The sequence below is a fragment of the Phyllostomus discolor genome, chromosome 7 (assembly GCF_004126475.2).
Source record: "Phyllostomus discolor isolate MPI-MPIP mPhyDis1 chromosome 7, mPhyDis1.pri.v3, whole genome shotgun sequence".
In the NCBI taxonomy this organism is placed as follows: Eukaryota; Metazoa; Chordata; class Mammalia; order Chiroptera; family Phyllostomidae; genus Phyllostomus; species Phyllostomus discolor.
In genome coordinates this window covers 93247395-93268642 of record NC_040909.2, presented here as the reverse complement: position 1 = coordinate 93268642, position 21248 = coordinate 93247395, and the positions used below count along the sequence as shown (strand labels likewise).

Below are 21248 nucleotides of genomic sequence, written 5' to 3'. Positions count from 1 at the left end.
GAAACTACTAGAACTGGTAAATGAATTCAGCAAAGTAGCAGGATAAAACCATTAATATCCAGAAACCAGTTGCATTCATACATGCCAATAAAAGAAAACAATCCCATTCACAGTTGCTTCAGAAAGTATAAAATACCTAGAAATAACCTAACCAAGGATGTGAAAGACCTATACTTGGAAAGTTACAAGACACTGAAGAAAGAAATTGAGGAAGGTACAAATAAGTGGAAGCGTGTACTATATTCATGGATAGGAAAAATTAATATCATTAAAATGTCCATATTACCCAAGGCAATCTATAGGTTCAATGCAATTTCTATCAAGATTCCAATGATGTATTTCATAGAACTAGAACAAATATTTCAAAAATTTATAGGGAACCACAAAAGCCCCCATAGCAACAGAGATCCTGAGAAAGAAGAACAAAGTTAGAGAAATCACACTACCTAATATCAAACTATACTATAAGGCCAAAGTAATCAAAATAGCATGGTACTCACATAAAACAGACACATAGTTCAATGGAACAGAGTAGAGAACCCAGAAATATGACCAATGGAACAGAATAGAGAGCCCAAAAATAAACCTACACCTTAATAATTAATATTCAACACAGGAAGCAAGCACATACAATGGGCTAAAGATAGTTTATTCAATAAATGGTGTTGGGAAAATTGGACAGCTGCATGGAGAAAAATGAAACTAGACCACCTTCTTACACCACACATAAGAATAAATTCAAAATGGATCAAAGACTAAATGATAGACCTAATATCATAAAAATTGTACAAGAAAATATTGGCAGCAAAATGTTGGGCATTGCTCATAGCACTGTTTTATTGGATATATCTCCCCAGGCAGAGGAAACAAGAAAAAATAAATGGGACTACATTAAACTAAAAAGATTTTGCATAGCAAAGGAAATCGTCAAAATAAAAAGACAACCCACAGAATGAAGAACATAGTTGCCAAAACATCTGATAAAGGGTTAATATCCAAAATTTATAAAGAACTCAACAAAACTCAACACCAAAAAAAACAGACAACCTAATTAAAAATGGGCAAAGGACTTAAATAGACACTACTCCAAAGAGGACATACAGATGGTCCATAGACATATGAAAAAATGCTCAATGTCACTAATCATCAGAGAAATGCAAAATCAGACCACAATGAGATATATCATCTCACACCTGTCAGAATGGCTATCATCAATAAGTCAACAAACAACAAATGCTGGCAAGGATGTGGAGAAAGGGGAACCTTTTTACACTATTGGTGGGAATGCAGATTGATGCAGCTGTGGAAAGCAGTATGTAGATACCTCAAAAAATTAAAAATGGATTTGCCTTTCAACCCAGCAGTCCCACTTCTGGAGTATATATCTGAAGGAACCCAAAACACTAATTTGAAGTAACATCAGCACCCCTATGTTCACTGCGGTATTATTTACAATTACCAAGACATGGAAACAACCTTCATGTCCATCAATAGATGAGTAGATGAAACAACTATGGGACATTCACACAATGGAAAACTACTCAGCTGTAAAAAGAAAATTTCTCTCTTTCTGACAGTATGGATGGACCTGGAGAGCATTATGCTAAGTGAAATAAACTAGTCAAGAAAGACAAATACTGTATGGTTCCATTCATGTGTGGAATCTAATGAACACACTGAACAAACAAGCAAAAGAGAGACAGACTCATGGATGGAGAGCAGGATGATAGCTCTGGGGGGAGGTTAGGTGGAGTGATTGGGCAAGAAGGAAAAGGACTCATGGGCATGGACAACAGAGTGGTGATTGCTCGAGGGGTGGAGGGTATAAGGGAACTAAATGGTAATGGAAAAAATACAATAAAAATTTTTTAAAATGTAATAAAAATATTTTTATTTAAGTGGCTTGGTGTTTCAGGAATTACTATTCTTAACTTCTTTGATGGCAATTTGAGATATTTCAGGGTGCTTTCCAGAGATTGCTTATAGTTATGGGTTTTTACCCTGTATGCCTTTTTGTTCACATACTACCACATATATCACTCTGACCCTGTACTATGGTGTCTAGGTGTGGCATCACATTTAGTATATATACACTGATCTGCTCTGAAAAGGGGACTTGTCAGAAAGCACAGTACCCTGCTTGTTTCTTTGAGGCTTACTTTATATTTCTTTATATTTGGGTTCTTTGTCTTGCTTAGACAACCTAAGCTTGAATATTTAACTGGGAAGTCCTTAAATACAAGATGTTGATGGAATTCCTTTTACAATATAGTTTTATTTTGTAATGAAATGCCTTAAACAAAAATACTGTTTTACCTACTTTACATTTATGTGATTTTTGTCTGAAATGTTTTTCTCTTTTGTGGTTTCTCAGGTAGTGATTTTTTTCCTTTAAAAATGTTTTAACTATCATGTATTTTTGATACAGATAAATACGGAGGAACATGTGGATGCAACTGATCAGGAAGTTATCTTATGGGATCATAAAATTCCTGAGGACATCCTGAAGGAAATAGCCACCCCTAAAGAGGTACCAGCAGAAAGTGTTACTGTCTGGATCGACCCACTTGATGCTACACAGGAGTATACAGGTAATTTTAAAATTAAAATTGATCTCACGCTTTAGATTACCATTACATAGCAGAGAACTAGAATGAGGGCAGGTCGTTTATAATGGTGGTACATACTTTACCAATCTCAGACAACTTTTCCATTAGGTTTTAAGACAGAGAACTGTATTAATGCAGTGGTGTATGAACCATTTGCACTGTATTCTCAGTGTACCCCCCCAATGTATTTATGCCATACTCGTAATGTTGATAGTGGCTCATTATGTCACTGATTCTTCAGTGAAAGGAAGTTTTAACAGTTACAGCAAAATGGTCTCTATTTGACACCTATTTATTGAGGTGTTTATATATCGAGATATGTTTTATTGAGGTATTTATTTGTATAGTCAGAATATAATATTTATCTGTGATAGTGGGGATTTCGATTTTAGTGCATACACATCTATCATTGGAATTCAAAATAGTAAACCCTAGTTGCCCAGAGAACACATAATTAGCAAAACAGAATTACCACCCCACCCTTTATTATCATTCTTTTTACCTAGTCTCAGTTCAGATTTCAATTCTGTGGATCCTCTCCCATGCCTTGTGTCTTACCCAGACAAACCTAATTTTTGCCTTTTCTCTGTTGTCTTGATATATATATTGAAATTGGTTGCTTGTATATTTGTCTTCCTTCTAGATGGTAAGTTGTCTGAATGTGGGGACTTCTGCTTTGTCATCTTGGTATTCTAGGATTGATCTTGCCTAAGCCCTGAACTTGACTCTTAGTAGACACTCAAGGAAACTAATTGGAGAACAGGGAGAAGACACTAGGTTGTCTATCTAGTAGTAACTGAAATTATAAAACAATATTTTGTTGGAGTAGATAATAGAAATAGAGAATATTGAGGGGTTTGTTTATCAAAAGTTTTTCTTAAACTGAGATTGGCCTGATCATGTAATAGTGATAATATTTAGTGAGTTAATCCTTTGTGCAGAGACTATTCTAAATTTTTTAAATTTTTTAAAATTTAAATAGTAAAATGAAAAATTATTTTAATATTTAAAGGTAGGTACCTAATTAGTGTCTGTATTTTACAAATGAGGAAACTGAATATAAATAATTTGCCCAAAGGAGTGCAGCTAATAAAAGGATAGACTAGGATAATAACCCAGGTACTTTGCTTACAAAACCAAAACTCACGTAAACTGATTCTCATTGCTAGACTCTGTTGACTTGAGGAGATTGTTGGCTATGAAAAACATTTTATAAAATGTACATACATTTTTAATGAAATAAAGTATAACATTGTATCCTGAATTTATATATGTTACTTTACCATTGTATTTGTTGTTTATTTCTCATAGAGGATCTTCGAAAGTATGTCACTACTATGGTTTGTGTGGCTGTAAATGGTAAACCTGTCCTAGGAGTAATACATAAGCCATTTTCTGAATATACAGGTAAGAAATATGTTGAAGCAAGAGTTACTGTGATTAAACCTTTTGTCTGTAAAACTGTCCTGTCAGAATAATTACTGTAGGTCAGTAATTATCAGAGTGACTCCCTTACGCTGCCTCACCTCTTCACTGAATGTAGTGAGGATTTTACTATTGGCACTCAGAATATATGACAGCAGGGCTCTCTGAACTACCTTTAGAGGATAGCAACTGTTTAATGAAGATGAGAAAGTCTTAGTGTATCGGGGAACACCACTGGTATGTACTCTCCAGCAGCTCTGTGTTTCCGTCACATTGCAGCTGGGGATAAGGTCCAGGGCTCTTTAACATTGGATTCTGTGTGGATTTTGGGGTCCGCCATGAACTGGCCTTAACAAAATCTGTTGTTTTATCAGGAAACAAGCTTGATCTTGTGGTGGTTAAGGGCGTGTTAAGGTCATTAAGAGTGATGACAACCTCAGATCAAAAGTGGGCGGTGCCACTGTGAAAGTATCAAAAATCAGGCTAATCCCTTTGTATCCCTGGATGCCCCTCAGTACTCCTGCAGACCCTTGTTTCCTCACATTCCAACAAATGCTTCCAACAAATGCAGTTGTATTTGTTAGCCTCCCGTACATGGCAGCTCAGATCCTTGATGATCGTGTAAGAGCGAGAGTATGGTCGAGCATGCCAAAGAGCTTCCCATGTAGTTTAGGATTGATCTTGCCTAAAGCCTTACCCCAATGCATTTTGGTGTCACTGCAGCTGTTATGTTGTAGTTGTAGTTGGCCTGTGTGGAGAGTTAGTCATGATCAGTGGGTAGCTGTAATATCATGGACTATGGTCAAAAGTCCACAGTGATACTGGGAGTTGTCATAGTGAAGAAGTTGAGGGAAATAATTACTGATGTAAGCAATACTGCTAGCCTGAAGGGAATTATTATACTTTTTGTTGGTAACTCTCTAACTCCCTTGAAAACCATGGGGCAAGGATCATGCTCTTTTGGTTCCACTACTCTCTAAGATGATAAGGTTCTTCATGGTGATACTGTCCTCTTTGCCAGCATTCTAAGTAGCCCCAGTAATCAGGTGTAGTAGGTTAAATAATGTCCCCATCAAATTCATGTCTTACTAGTTCCCTGGGACTTACTCTGTATTACTAGTTCCCTGGGACTGCCACAAAAAAAACAAAAAAAATCCACACAAATTGTGTGTCTTTAAACAAATTCGTCTTTCCCAGTGTTGGAGGCTAGAAGTCCAAAATCAAGAAGTTGGTAGAGCCATGCTCTCTAAAACCTGTAGAGGAAAATCCTTCCATGTTTTTCTCTTAGGTTCTTATAGTTTGCTGACAGTCAATTCATGGTGTTCCTTGGCTTGTAAGCATATCATCTCTGCCTCCCTCGTGGCATTCTCCCAGTGTCTCTGTGACTCTGTCTCTTCTCTCCTTGTAAAGACACCAGTCATGTTGGATTAAGAACCTTGCCTACTCCAGCCTGACCTCATTTTAACTAATCTTAACTAATTACGTTTACAAGGACCTTGTTTCCAAATAAGGTCAGTTTATGAAGTGCTGGAGGTTAGGACTTCAACATATCTTTTGGGGGAGCAAAATTCAGCCCATAAGAATGTGGATTTCAGAATGTGACCTTATTTGGAAATAAGATCTTTGTGGATGTAATTAAGGTAAATATCAAGATGAGATCATCCTGGATTAAGGTCAGCCCTTAAACCAATGAAAGTATCCTTATAAGAAAGAGGATACACAGACACACAGGGGATAAGTGATGTGAAGATAGAGAAAGAGATTGGAGTGATGCAAATAAGCCAATGAACACCAGGAGTGCCAGCAGCCACCAGAAGCTAGGAGAGAAGCTATAAATGGATTCTGCCTTAGACCAGTCAAGGAACAAACCCTGCCAACATCTTGATTTGTGTCCTCTATCCTCAGTCAAAACTCTAAGAAAGTAAATTTTTCCTACTGTAAGCACCAAGTTTGTGGTAATTTGTTACAGCAGCTCTAGGAACCCAATACACAGGCATCCCTACGACTGATGCTATCATTTACTCCAGCATCTTTTTTGTGCCTCAGTGGTGTGGCTGACATAGCATAAAAAGACTGTGAAGTGGAGAGAAACAGAGACAAGGTTAAGTTTTGATTACTCTAAATTTATTTGCTGTGCAGAATTACCTTGTATCCCTAATTCTGTTTGTTCTGAGGCTGAATATGTGACCATTGGCTCTGAATTTCAAAACCACATCTTTGTGGTATCTGACATTTTATCTCATTTTTATAATTCAAATAGTTTTTAATGTTGACAGTTTGATGAGCACAAAAGTTTTATGTTATTGGTGTGATAATGTTCCTCAATATTAATTATATAATTGCTCTAACAGCCTGTATATAAGCAGATCGGGGCAGCCATGACAGCTTCCTGGTACTGGGCACACTGTCCATTTTCTGTCTTTCTTTTGCTGTGCTAACAGTTGTTGCCCTCCTCTGCATGACTAAGGGTGGCTCACTGCTTCACATTCCACCAATGGAGAGGGTAAAAAGGGAGACTTACAGGACATTTTGCACTGAGGGTTTGATCTGTAAGTTTCACACATCAGTTCACATCCCATTGATCAAAACATAGCCTCAGGGAAGGCTGAGAAATGTATTTGTTATTTCATAGGCCATCCAAGCTAAAAATTCAGGGATTCTGTCACTCAGAGAAAATAGTAAAAGTGGGTATTTGGAGTATAATTGAGCAGTACTACTACATCTAGTATAGCTCATTTGTGAGGGACACAATTACAATCACTGTTCCCACTTAGAGATAAGAAAATGAGACTCAGAAAATTGTTACATTTCTTAAGAGTATCCGTCTAGCCCTGGCTGGCGTAGCTCAGTGGATTGAGCGTGGGCTGGGAATCAAAGTGTCCCAGGTTCGATTCCCAGCCAGGGTACATTCCTGGGTTGCAGGCCAGAACCCCCAGCAACCGCACATGGATGTCTGTCTGTCTCTCCCTCTCCCTCTCTCTCTCTCTCCCCCTCTCCCCCTCCCTTCCCTCTCTAAGGATGAATAAATAAAATCTTTAAAAAAAAAATTAAAGAAAAAAAGAAAAAATTTCCTACCAAAAAAAAAAAAAAAAAGAGTATCCATCTAAATTGGAGGAGAAATCAACCCAAGACTATTAGACAAATCAGTATAGCACATCACTTTTATAATAATAATTCCACGATTCCTAACTTTTGTTAGTATTGGTTTGGCCAAAAAGCTTGTTTAGTTTTTGTCTGTAAAAAACTAAAATATTCTGTAAAATAAAAGACACATTTCTAATTTTCACCAGCAACTTTATTGTTTGGATATTTTGAGTATGTTGGCTCCCTCCTGCATGGTACAATGTTGATTGTTCTCAATTAATGTCTCGATTTGATCGCTACCAACTTCAACTTGTCTACCCAACCATGAAGCATCATCCAGCGAGAAATCTCCAATGTGATACTTCATAAACCACTTTTGACACATTCAGTCAATCTGTATAGCACCTTCTCCATATACTGCAGAAATTTTTTTTTGCCTTCCAGTTACATTTTTATTTTCCTTGAAATAATAAAGCATAATGTGCCAAAAATGTTGTGTATCTTATTTCCTCTTCAATATTAAAATGGCTACACAAAAATTCACCAATTTTGGTAAGTTCTTTTAAAATGCATGCTGATATGACAGCTGTATCAATTCAGTCTAATAAAATTTGTTTTGAATGAAGTTAAAGACAACGAAGTGCTACTGGAGCCATCTTATGGAAAAAAACAAATGAACTTTTTGGCTAACCCAATATTTAGAATTTGCTATATACTTAATGTTATCTCATTTGAATCTGTTTTTTTCTTTTTAATTTTTTCATGGTTTTATTTATTAGTTTTGCTTTTACATTTTATTTATTTTTTTATTACAGTTGTCATACAACATTATTAGTTTCATGTGTACCCCAGTGAAGAGGCATTATATAACTTTTAAATGATCACCCTGATAAAACTTGTACCCATCTGACACTATACATAGTTGTTACAATATTATGACTATTCCCTATGCTGTATTTTATGTCCTAATGACTATTCTGTAACAGCCAATTTGTACTTCTTAATCCTGTGCCCTTTTTCACCCATCCCCCAACCTCCCTGCTATCTGGCAACTATCAAAATATTCTCTGTATTTATGAGTCTATTTCTGTTCTGCCTAGTTGTTTATTTTGTTTATTAGATTCAGTTGTTGATAGATATGTATTTATTGCCATTTAATGGATATTTTTTACCTTTTTCTTCTTAAAGAAAACCCTTTAACATTTCAAGTAATACCATTTTGGTGAAAATGAGCTCATGTACCTTTTCTTTTCTGGGGAGCTCTTTACATGTCCTTCAATTCTAAATGATAGCTTTGCTGAGTAGAGTGAACTTGGTTGTAGATCGTTGCTTTTCATGACCTTGAATATTTCTTGCCAGTCCCTTCTGGCCTACAAAAGTTTCTGTAGAGTAGTCAGCTAACAGTCTTATGGGAACTCCCTTGTAAGCAACTAGCTGCTTTTCTCTCTCTGCTTTTAGATTTTTAGTATTTCACCTTTTGCATTTTAATTATGATTTGTATTGGTAGGGTCTTCTTTGGATTCAACTTATTTAAGATTTAAGACTCTCTGTGTTTCTTAGACTTGTATGTATTTTCTTCACCAGGTTAGGGAAGTTTTCTGCCATTTTTTCAAATAGGTTTTTAATTTTTTGTCTTATTTTATTGGTACCCCCCATTATGTGAATATGGTATGCTTGAAGTTGTCCCAGAGGCTCCTTACACTATGCTCAATTTTTTGGATTTTTCTTCTTTTTGCTCTTCTGATTGGGTGTTTTATCTTCCTTATATACTCCAAATCACTATTTTGATTCTTGGCCTATATACTGTACTGCTGATTCCCTGTAAATTATTTTTCATTTCTGTTAGTGTATCCTTCATTTCTGACTGGTTCTTTTTTATTGTTTCCATGTCCATTTTCATGCTAATGAAGTTCTAAGTTCACTGAGCATCCTTATAACCAGTTTTTTGAACTCTATATCTATAGTAAATTGCTTGTCTCCATTTTAGTTCCTTTTCTGGAGTTTTTTTTCTGTTCTTTCATTTGGGACATGTTTGTCTCCTTATTTTGACAGCGTCCCTGTTTATTTCTCTGTATTAGGTAGAGCTACCATGTCTCCTGGGCTTGGTAGAGTGTCCTAATGTAGTAGGTGTCCTGTAGGGTCCAGTGTCACAGCCTCCTGATCACCCAAGCTGGGTACTCTAGGTGCACCCCCAACCCCCTGTATGGACTGTGTACACTTTCCTGTTGTATGTAGTTGAGACATTGATTGCTGTTGGCTCGTCAATGGGAGGGTTTTACCCCCAAGCCAGTTGGTGCAAGGGCTGGCTACAACCACCATGGAGGATCAGCTGTGCACAGGTAAACCCCACAGAGCAGGACTTACTTAAGCGGGTCTCTGTTGCTGACTGAGTGCGTCCCTTGAGTGTGTTGCCTGTGGAGGTGGTTGGGTGGTGGTGCTTCAATGTGGTCTGAAGCTGTCCGTGGAGTGCACTGACTCTGGGTCCTCCCAGGAGGTGCACGCCAAGGTCAGCACCACCTGTGTCCTGCCAAGGGCCATCCAGCATAAACTACAGAGTGATCAGCAGATGAGAACTTAGGGGTGCCCATGAGAGGCCAAGCTATAAACCAAGGCCAACTGGGGTTGCTGTTGCTAGGCCTGGGGTCACTCAGCAAGAGGTATGGGTCATGCTGAGTCCAGATGCTGCTTGTTTGAGAGATTTTAGGTAAGACAGGCTGTCTGTATGGAAAAGTCACTGGAAACAGCATGGATGGTTCTGCAAGTTGGGTGGGCCAGGGTCTACAGGAATCCCCAAGGTAGTGCGAACAATGATAGCCAAGTTAATAGATACGGACCTTGCGTGCCAGCTCTGTGGAGGATGGGCTCAGAAGAGGAACAGTGGCTTCTGCCAGTACTTCTGCCTGGGAGAAAACTGCCCCTCCAGCCCTCACTTCTTTGTCAGAAAATTCAGTCCTTCCCCATATATTCCTGGTGCCTCTTGAGTTGCTGCCCCAGTGTTGGGACTCCAGAAGCCTTGATCTCACTCAGCCACAATCTCTGCTGGTTTTACAGCCAGAAATTATGGAGACTTCTCTTCCTGGCACTAGAATCCTGGACTGGTAGGTCTGGTGTGGGGCTGGGACCCTTTGATGCTCAGGGGGAACCTCTGAAGCTAGGATATCCTGCTCAATTTTTATCTGCCACATGTGAGTGTGGGATCAGCTTGTTCTGTGTCTCTGCCCTTCCTGCCAGTCTCAGTGTGGGTTCTTTATATCCTTAGTTGTAGGACTCTCCATTCAGCTCAGTCAGCTAGATCTCAGGTGGTTCTGAATGATGGTTATCCAGTTGTTAAGTTTCAATTTTGATGTCTCATTTGAACTTTTCAATAATTCTGTGTGACAAGGAAAAATGTTACTGTCTTTTATAGATGATAAAAGGGGCTTACCAGCTCTTACCATGGAAATCATATATTTAAAAATATTACTGTACGAGCTAACATTTTTAATATTTTTTAATATCTCATTTGTTTAGTATTTTCACAGTTTATGAAGTGTATTGACATAAATTCACTTCAGCCTTAGAATAATTCTGGAAAGAATATAAAACAGGAATTATAGTGATTTTTTTAATAAAAAATAAAACATATAACAGTTAAGTACAGGGCTTAAGTCTTTGAAGCCCTCTCTTTTGACAGTGTCTCTCATTGCCTCTTCTATATCAGGATTGCATTTAGCTACATTGAAGGTAAATCTGATTATAGCGGTCAAACAAGCTAGCTGTTTATTTTCTCACTAATAAGATGGCCAGAGAGTAGGCATTGTTTAGTGGCTTTGTGATACTGTTGAGCTGACTTTTCTGTTTTAGCTTTTTCTTAGAAGATGGCTTTTTAATTGTATATTCAAAGATGAGTGCTTCTGGTTACCTTAGGTCTGTTCTAGGCAAGATAAGGAAAGGAGAAAGACAAAAGATCTAGATCCACATCAGCTATTCTTTGTATCAGCTTCAACCCTCTGTTTCCTCTCATTGGCCAGATGTCACATGTCACCCTTAGCTACCAACAGAGACTGCTACTTCAAAGAGAATTAGAACCATAATAAAGGGAATGCAGAGGAAATTGGTATCAGATAGGCAAATACATTCACATTTGGGTCCTATTTTTCACATCTGTTCATTTTAGGGGGTGAAACTGGCATAATAAAATGCCCGTTTTTTTAAATCTGTATTTTATAAGAATAGGTACTTCTCCCCGTAGGCTTAATCCCTTAAAATAAAAAAGCCAAAAGTCTCTAACTTGTATCAATAAACCATGTTTCAAAAATGTCTTTGTAAATTACCAGTAAAATGCCCTGTTCTGTGATGTGGCTTTCTGGCCCAGTGTACTGGAACATAAGGTGCTTGCTGGTCAGCGAATATTCGTTAGAATCACTAAGTTCTTAACCAGGTGTAGGTTGACCTTCTATTCCTGGATCAAAGGTTTGTTTGGCATGTCCTTTTTGGGGACTATTAATAATTTCAGATCTAGACTGTATATTGATGTCGGCAGAGCACCAACCATCAAATATTGTATGTTTACCAGAATTTAGCAACACTTGACTATAAAAATGGGAAGTACATACTGCTGGCAGCAGTTAGAGCAAAGTTAACCAAAATTCTTGTCAGATTTAATTAGAATGAATTCATTGGGTTTGAAAATCTTAGAGAGATACTTCAGTAGTATTTTAATGAAGTAGTATAATAAGTGTATATGTAGTATATCCACTCAATAATTTGTAGCTATTAAAATAAGTTATAATGCCTGAAGTTTGTGGAGCAAAGTACCAACTACTTTTTACTTTGTGCTGGACTTTTTTTTAGCATATCTTATAGAGAACAAACACATTCTAATGGTTGTTTTACCTTATCACTATTACCTCATCATCTATCATTAATATTTATTTAAGTACCTCCTGTATTTTTTAAGCTGATTGAAAAAATTTTGTAGTAAGTGTTATGACTGAATGTATTGACTTTATGTAACATGAACTATATTTTTTTAAATATTAAACTGCAATTATCTAAAATTATTCTGGTATTGTCTATACACTGAGATAATGCTGTCTTTATTCTCTTACACAATACTGACCTCTAGAGGTACAGCAGTGTAAATTCACTTCTTAGTAAAAAATTTTGGGATCATTTCTAAAATGAATTTAGAGGATTTTGTTTTTTTCTCTCATTTCTCTTTTTAAACTTCTATTATAAATAACTTCAAACATAAAATTATAATAAATTTTATATATGGTAGTCTCTCCTCATCTCAGTTTCATTTTCTGTAGTTCAGTTACCTGAGATTACTCACAGGCCAAAAATATTAAATGCAAAATTCTAAAACTAAACAATTTGTAAGTTTTAAATTGTTCTCCCTTTTGAGTAGTGTGATGAAATCTCTTGTGGTTCTGCTTTGTCACAGCCAGGATGTGAGTCATCCTTTTTGTCCACACTGTATACGCTCTCAACCTGTTTAGTCACTTAGTAGCCTTCTCGGTTGCCAGAGAGAACTATTTTCACATAACTTTTATTATTGTGTATTGCTTTAAATGTTCTATTTTATTGTTAGTTACTACTGTAAATCTCTTATTGCTCTTAATTTATAAACTGAACTGAGTTATGTGTGTCTAGGAAAAAAGCATAGTATAAAAAGGGTTCTGTACTACCTGCAGTTTCAAGCTTCCAGTGGGGGTCTTGGGATGTGTCCTGGGCAATAAGAGCAGACTGCTGTACTCCTTCTAGATGTAACAGTTGGTAATATTTTTATATATTTGCTTTTTATTTTAGTCTTCACTCAAGAATATGAGTTTTTGTTGTTGTTGTTGTTTTACTGGTTTCTTTAGAGAGAAGTGGGGAGAGAGCATGAGAAAGAAACATTGATCAGTTGCCTCCCTTATTTGCCCTGACTAGGGATTGAACCCATAGCCTTAGAACGTGCCCTGACTAGAATTAAACCCACAGCCTTTTGGTGTATTGGACAAGGCTCCAACTGACTGAGCCATCCAGCCAGGGCTTATATATTTACTTTTTTTTTTTTACCTTTGTACTTTAAAGAAAATTACAGGGATCATGACATTTTATCCTGATACACTTCAGTATGCATCTCTAAAAAATATGTTTCTGTGCAAGAACAGAGCTATTTATATAATAACAAAATTAAAAATCATTCCTAAGTTGATCCAATATTCACATTTTTCCCAATTGTTCGAAAGATAATTTTACAACTGATTGCTTCAAACCAAGATCCAGTCAAGTGACAAGCATTTCCTTTGGTTGTTAGGTTTCTGCATTACATTCTCTTATCTGGACAAACAACCTCCAGCTCCCTTCCCCCATCACACCGATTTCCTGAGAAGACCAGGTCAATTTTTATAGAATGCCCTACCTTTCGGATTGTTCTCTTTCCTCAGGGTGTCATTTAACTTATTTTTACATCTTCTTTTTCTTATAAAGTGCAAATTAATTCTGGGGCCTTAATTGAATTAAGGTTAAGCATTTTTGTTAAGAAGACATTGTAGATATTCTTTGTGTACTTCCTGCTGCATAATATTACATGACATATAATATCATCATTGATGATGCTAAAAATAGTTAAGGGGGTCATGACGAAATTTCTGTTATAAAATTATTTTAATTCTCTTGCTACCAAACTGGGTAATCTGGAGAGATTTTAGCATCAATGAATAATCAAGATTTCTATTAAACTTTTTACATAGTAGTTTTATGATCCATTAAAGATGTAAAATGGGACTTTATAATTGCCTTTTTTCCCCTACATATACTAGCTAGAATTCTTCTATAAGGGAAATTTCTCCATCAATAAAACTAATTTTGTTTATCTTGAAATGTTGTTCTTAACAAGATAAACGTTTAACTCTTTTCCTGCACTAGTTTTCAATTAAGGAATTAGGGTAGAAACTATCTCCAATGAGAACAAATATTATTGTGAGGTTAGGGGAAAGAGCAGGCTGTCTCCTTTTTTATATAGCTTTATGATCTCATGGTCATTTATATTCAGTGCAATTCAAACTAGAGTTATTATTTCTTAAGTTAAATTTCTGTTGTTCTTCACTTTTACTAACACCTTAATACACGAGGTCTGTCTGGAAAAAGTCCAGCCATTGTTAATATAAGAACAGTTTGTGCAATTTCAGTGTAACCTGTCAGCCAAGGAGAGTGGACTGAAATGCACTAGTATAAATAATGACGACTTCACTGTGCTAATCAGTGGTGGCAGTAGACACTGTTGACTGAGCATGTGTACTGTGTAGCCATCGCATTCAAAATGACTGAGCCAGTAGAGCAAATCTGCATCAGATTTTGTGTTAAGCTTGAACATTCGTCTGTGGAAACTTCAGATGATTCAGAAGCTTTTGGGGATGATGCAGTGAGTGTAGAGATGCCATACAACAAAAATGGCCACAGCTATGGGCAACTGGTGATTGGCAGCTTCATCATGACAACACGCTGGCTCATGCATCATGTATTGTGCAGAATTTTTGATGAAACTTTAAATCACTCAGGTGACTCAGCCCCACAACATCTCAGATTTGGTGTCCTTCACCTTCTGGCTTTTCCCAAAACTAAAATCACCTTTGAAAGGGAAGAGGTTTCAGACCGCCGATGAGATTCAGAAAAATACAACAGGGCAGCTCATGGCGATTCCAACAAAGGATTTTGCAAAGTGTTTTGAAGAGTGGAAGAGATGCTGGGAGAATTGTGTGAGGTCCCAAGGTGCCTACTTTCGGGGGCACTGAGATGTCATTGTGCTACGTACAATATTTCTTATATCTTCAATAAATGTCTCTATTTTTCATAGTACGTGGCTGGATACCTTCTGGACAGACTTTGTTCACCATTATGTGTTCCTTTTCTTTAGGTAGCATCTGTTGGTTTTCTCCAAAAATTAAGTCAGCTTATTTTAGCCTCCTTCTTAACCACCATTCTGTTTTACTCAATCATGGGTTTTTTGATGTTTATCTGCCTATTATGTTACTTTTCAGATTTAAGGTGGTATCTTTTGACTCTCACCATTCAATTATGATATAACATTTACACATCTATATTTTCCCACCTTTTTCCTATCTTTGGTTTCCTATAAAATTCACAGTTAAATTTATTCAGTGCACCCATCATAAACCCCTTTTTTTTTTTTGGTTAACATAGAGACTGTCGAACTGCTGTGATCATGGTGGGCACATGTTAATTCTACTTGGTAAAAAGGCTGGTAATTGATTTTGTCAGGGGCTTGATCTTTTTGCCTGGAATGATGGAGAACTTTATAATAATAGAGCTATGATATATTTCAGGTTCAGAGTTTGCATCTGGACAGGTGTCCACATAGCATGTCTCTCAGTGTGAACACTTAGGTCTTTTATTTCAGGGACTCCTACTGTGTGTTTATTGACTTTTTCACTGACTTTTGTGTCTATCACTTTCTCTCTGGTTCCTTTTATCTATTTACTTGTTTCACTTTTTGCTTGTCTTATTGTTTGCTGTGCTTTTGGACAAGTCTGTTGTCCTTTGTATATTCTATAATTGAGTGCTAAGTCTTCATTGATTTTGTCTTTATTTTCTGTCTTGTGTTACAAGTTCCCATTTCACGTCTTTGTATCGTTTGTTCATTTTTTTCTTGAGTTTATTGCTTGTATCATAGCATTCTTTTTTATTTTTGTTGCTTGTTTATTTTTATAATCATGTTGGAATGTTATCGTTTTCCTAGAAATTTTCAAGTAGCCTGAAATGTTTTAACCTTTATTTTCTTTCTTTTTAAATCTTTATTGTATTTTTTCTATTACCATTTAGTCCCCTGATACACCCTACCATAATCTTTATTTTGTGTGTTTTCTTCTTATATTTTTCAATAGACATTGTGGTTTTACTTTTGGTTTTCTTCACATTTGGACCAGCTTCTGTGGAATCGGTTGGAGGCTAATGATTCTCAATTTAGGAGCCATCTTTTATTAGCATGAAGAAGGCATTATCTTTATTATTAGGTGTCTTTTTTTTTCACATTTCCTCTTGTTTGATCCAATCTTTTTCAACTCCTTTCTTCTCTTTAGTTCTATTTACTGGCTTCCAAATTGTCTCTGTTTTGGAGAGACATCCTAAAATATATTGTACATCATCCAGCATGTTATTATTGAGACATCACTTTTGGTTCCATGTCTTCTCCAAGCCTCTTCTTCTCATTGCTCTGTTGCCAAGTTTTGGGCCTGCTTTTAGCAGTTCTGATTTTAGATGGGGTCTTTTCCTCCTGTGAAGAAATCCTGTGTGATGTCCTGTCACCACTGAGATCCTCCGACCTCTTGCCTCCTCTGTGAAGCTCCTGCTGTATTCTCCACACTGGGGTCACCTATAGCACTTACTCAGCTGAACCCCTTCTTCCTCAGAAATTTTGGTTGATAGCTATCTTCTCTCTTCCACCTGTAGATATTGATTAAGGCTGTGTGTATTTCCCCCCTTGATGCTATGTGGGGTTTTCATAAAGAAAGGTGAGAAGAGTCTGGGAGACTGTCGTTGTCCTTAAGGAACTCAGAAACCCAGACGTTACTGATTTTTTTGATCTTTCTTTTTCTGCATCCAGGAATATGTAGTAATGCAGCTGCTGTCACTGCTAGCCATGGTTGACTATATTTTATCCCACAGTGAGTAACTGCTAGAACAACAATCTAATTGGGATCAGTCTGAGCAAGTTTGTTTTCTTGTGTAGTTGGATAGACAATGAAGAAAACTTCTAAACCAAGAAAAACATTTCAAGTCATTTCTGGGGTCTACCCATCTTCTTAAAAACTTCTGTTTTACTTTGAAATCTAGAACTTTTTCTTTTTATACTGTCTGACAAAGCAGATATGTAAACCTAACTTCTTTAACAATTTTAAAATTTAAATTATTCAGGGTAATTAGTTGTGCTTGTGTCATAGGTTGTCACAGGTTGGGTTCTCCAGGAATCAGACTTTGAGATAGAGTTTAGCATGCAGAATGTTTCCTAGGGGTGCTCTTGGGCTTCACCCTGGGAAGGGTGGTAAGGAGGTTGGTGTAGGTACGGGTTGCGTTGCTGTGCAGTTCCAGTGAAGACTCAGCCTCCACCCCACAGGGAGCTCTGGAGACTAAGACTTCTTAAGCCAAGTGTTTAGTAGTTATTAATCTCTGGCCGGGTAGGGTTTTATGAACTTTTTAAGCTTTGTCTTAATATAATAAACACTACAATATTTCTCTTTACTGAGAAAACAAAACTTCTGTTTTGGAATAAAGGTACAAGGAACTCTGTGGAAGAAAAATTTTTTTCAGTCATTCTTGGTACTTTGAGTTGTACTTTTAAAAACTCAAGTACTATTAATGGGTTTTGTTTGCTTTTCAGCTTGGGCAATGGTAGATGGTGGGTCAAATGTGAAAGCCCGCACTGCCTACAATGAGAAGACCCCACGGATCGTTGTGTCTCGCTCCCATTCAGGAATGGTCAAACAGGTTGCTCTTCAGACTTTTGGAAACCAGACAACAATTATCCCGGCTGGTGGTGCTGGTATGTTTGTCCTCCCCTGTGATGCCTATAAAGTATTCCCAGCCTTGGCAGGGACCTTGACAGGTCAAGTCTCCTGTCAGGAGAAAGGTTTGGTTGCCATGCATTTGGGAAGAAACTTCAAGAGAAACATGGCCTCCTGCTTGGCTGTGTCTAGAGTGGGATTTCAGTCATACCTGCCTTCTTGTTAAGAAACACTCTTCCAGTAGAAACAAATGATTTCACAGTAGTGATTTCTGTTCCTGTCAGTGATGTACTGTCAGTTTTTTTTAAATATATGATCTGATTCAAAAATAACTCTCCTACTAGTTTAACTGTAGGAATATTAGAGAGAGAAAGAAAGCTCCAAGTACTTCATGATGCTTCATATGGCAGAAGGATGCCAGGAATCATCATAAGGGTTGTTATATGGCTCATCTATGGAGGACTTTTGACACCTGTGAACTTCTTGGCTTGCATGTCTGGGATGAGCCAGAGAGTCAGGTGCCCACCCAGCTAGCTTAATGTATATTCTGTATTGTTATATTGCCCGTATTATAGATCAGGGACTAGCTGGGCTTAGCCTTTCAGAAAAGCCCAGATGGTATATATTTTAGGCCTTGTGAGTCATATAAGATCTTTGTTTTGTTTTGTTTTTTAAACTACTTTTCCAAAATACAAAAATCATTCATAGCTTAAGGTCTATATAAATGTGGATTTGGCTCATGGGCTGTTTGCCCACCCTTATTTTGAATACAATTTAATATTATAAAAGTGATTTAATGAAAATAATGGTCAAGAACATTTGTGTTTGAAAGCCTTTTAAGCACAGTAATGGGAAAATAATGCTTACTAACTTTTCGCCTAATAGTTTTACTTTACTGATCACATATAATTGCCTTTCTTAATACAATTTTATCATTTTGTAATAGTCTGTCTGTTAGGTTGTTTAAGAACAATAGTGTCCAGAATGCTCAGTAGGAATAGGATAAACTAGGTTGTAGATGATCTAGTTTCTTCTATGGTCATTTTATTATTTTATTTTTAAATTCTACTTCTTACAAAGAAGACATAAGATAGTAGTGTTATTTTGTATTTTCTTCTTTCAAATCCAGCCTTACCACATTTTCAAGTGAAACCTGTATGTGTTTAGTTTCAGTATAATATTCAATAGGAAATGATATGTACTGAATGTATTATTTCATAGAAAACAGCCACAACATGGATATAAATTTTAAAAATTATAGACATATATTTGGTTGTACTTGAGAATAACTAAATAAGTTATTTACTTTACACCGTACATTTTTTTCATTTGGGTTTAATTTCTGGACTGTTACTTAAAAAATACCTATTTAAAATAATTTTAGACTTAGCATTTGCAAAGATAGTACAAAGAGTTCCTGCACACCCTGTGCTGTTATTTTTAACAATGCACTAAGAAAATGAAGCTACTTTCTTTAAATCTTTCCCACAATGATCTAATTCTTGTGTTTATCTTTTAGGTTATAAAGTTTTAGCGCTCTTGGATGTGCCTGATAAGAGTCAAGAAAAAGCCGATCTATATATTCATGTGACATACATCAAAAAGTGGGATATATGTGCTGGCAATGCCATCTTAAAAGCCCTTGGGGGGCATATGACTACCCTGAGTGGTGAAGAAATCAGTTATACTGGTTCTGACGGCATCGAAGGAGGGCTCCTGGCTAGCATCAGAATGAACCACCAAGCTCTAGTCAGAAAACTCCCAGATCTAGAGAAGACAGGACATTAATAAGCAACGTTGATTATAGATCACAGCTCTTCTAGAGCCTAACACGGTGGAGGCTTCAAACGATCAGTGGAAACTATGCATGGTTAAGGCCATCCCAAACTTTTTAAAGTATTTATGAAGCATCGGAGACTTCTTTTCCCTGTAATAGGATGCAAGATCAGGGAAGATGGATTGCTTCGTGTCTCAAGTATTGTCTTTATTTTTGAGACTATTTTCGTACAGTTGTTACACACGAGACATATATATATATATATATATATATATATATATGTATATATACATATATATATATATATATATATTTGTGAATTAAAATCTATAACTGAGTCTACATTGTGATTAGTCACCATTTTCACACAACATCATGAATCTTCACTGTTAGTACTTTCATGTAGAATTGGGCTGAAGAAAGGATTGATTTCATATAGATGTTTAATATTACTTTATACTTATATCTCATTGAAAATAAAGTAATTTGGGGTTTTTAACCCCTAATTCAGATGGAAAGCACAAGAAGCCACATGTTCGTTAGTATGCAACAAATGCTCTATTTATCTGTTCCTGAATATTTCTTATGGATTAAAATAGAAAAAGCTTAAATTGTTTTTTTTCTTTGAAATTTCAATAGCAGGTTCACCAGCTGGTAGAGAATATAGATGTATGGTAGTTGTGTTGTAATTTCTGTGTGTATGTGTTTTGTTTCTATAATGAGCAATAGGTTTGTACCCATAGGTTCAACTTTTCTGACATCTTGCTGTTGATTTTCATTTGCCCTATAAACAGAGCATGATTCCATCCTTTCCCTCTTGACCAACATTTTAGCCTTTTACTCGTAAGGTTTGGATTAAGATTTCAGGGTTAGCATTCCTTTTTGGTACATTTTCTCATTAGGGACAAAATATGCTATAAGGCACTACAAAAATATAAGGAATTCTATTACTAATTGAAAATTATTTGACACTATATAAATTGGGGTAGATTTCATTATTTTCAAAAGCTTCAAGTACTTTTTAAAAATTTTGCCAGGTCTGTATATATTCTCTCATCATCAAGAATGAGTTATGGTTGCTGTTATCATTAATAAATGGATCTAACCTAACCAAACTCAAAGTACTAAATTTTGAGCTATTTTATAATTGCCCTTCAGATTAAAATAATGCAGGTTAAAATGAATTTTTGAAGCATTATTTTTCTAGTCAGTATGCAGGATGTGGTTGGAAGAACAGTTATGGCATGTTCACAGTGTCACTGTAATTAGAACCTTGCTTTGTGAATTACCATTGGGACGTCTGAGTTCTCTCATTGTGATATCTGAAAACTTCATGTATGCAAGCAGTACCATGATTTCATGTGACTTTGATATCCTTGTATTTTGTAATACTGATAAGGAGAGGAATTTCTCACAGTTTCTTTCCTCCCCCCCCCCCGCCCCCACCTTCCTTCTCCTAAAGCAATTTTCCATTTGTTTCCTATCTTGGAGGTAAACTTGACCAAAGAAGGAACAGCCTCACCTGGTGGAATGTGCATATGGTTTTAGGTTTGCATATAACACTGTCATCCAAAGCCCTTTAATTCCTCATTGGGAGATTGAATATAGCATGATGCACATGTTTCCACCCAGTCTCTAGCAACTGGCCAAGAATCTGATAGGCCTCACTACATAGGCTTTTATTTAATGAAAATTTATCCAAGAATTTTGGTAGTTGGAATACTTGATATTTAAACAGGACTTAGGAATTTTGAACAGATCATTGAAGACTTACTTCATCTTTTTACTTTGCAATGAGATGAGAAAATCCTTTTTTCTCAGGAGACATAGAGAAAATGCATATAGTGTTTCCAGAGTTCTGTA

General features: G+C 36.5%; 1 protein-coding gene across 1 annotated transcript in view; it reads left to right on the top strand.

Moving 5' to 3' along the window:
- Positions 1–19412, top strand: part of BPNT2 (3'(2'), 5'-bisphosphate nucleotidase 2) — a 30190-nt gene extending 10778 nt beyond the window's left edge. Inside the window, exons 2-5 of the mRNA XM_028533626.2 lie at positions 2429–2591; positions 3921–4016; positions 17485–17646; positions 19128–19412. Of these exons, the coding sequence (XP_028389427.1) occupies positions 2429–2591; positions 3921–4016; positions 17485–17646; positions 19128–19396 (690 nt within the window). The 3' untranslated portion in view covers positions 19397–19412. The remainder of the gene's footprint in view (positions 1–2428; positions 2592–3920; positions 4017–17484; positions 17647–19127) is intronic.
- Positions 19413–21248: the final 1836 nt, after the last annotated feature.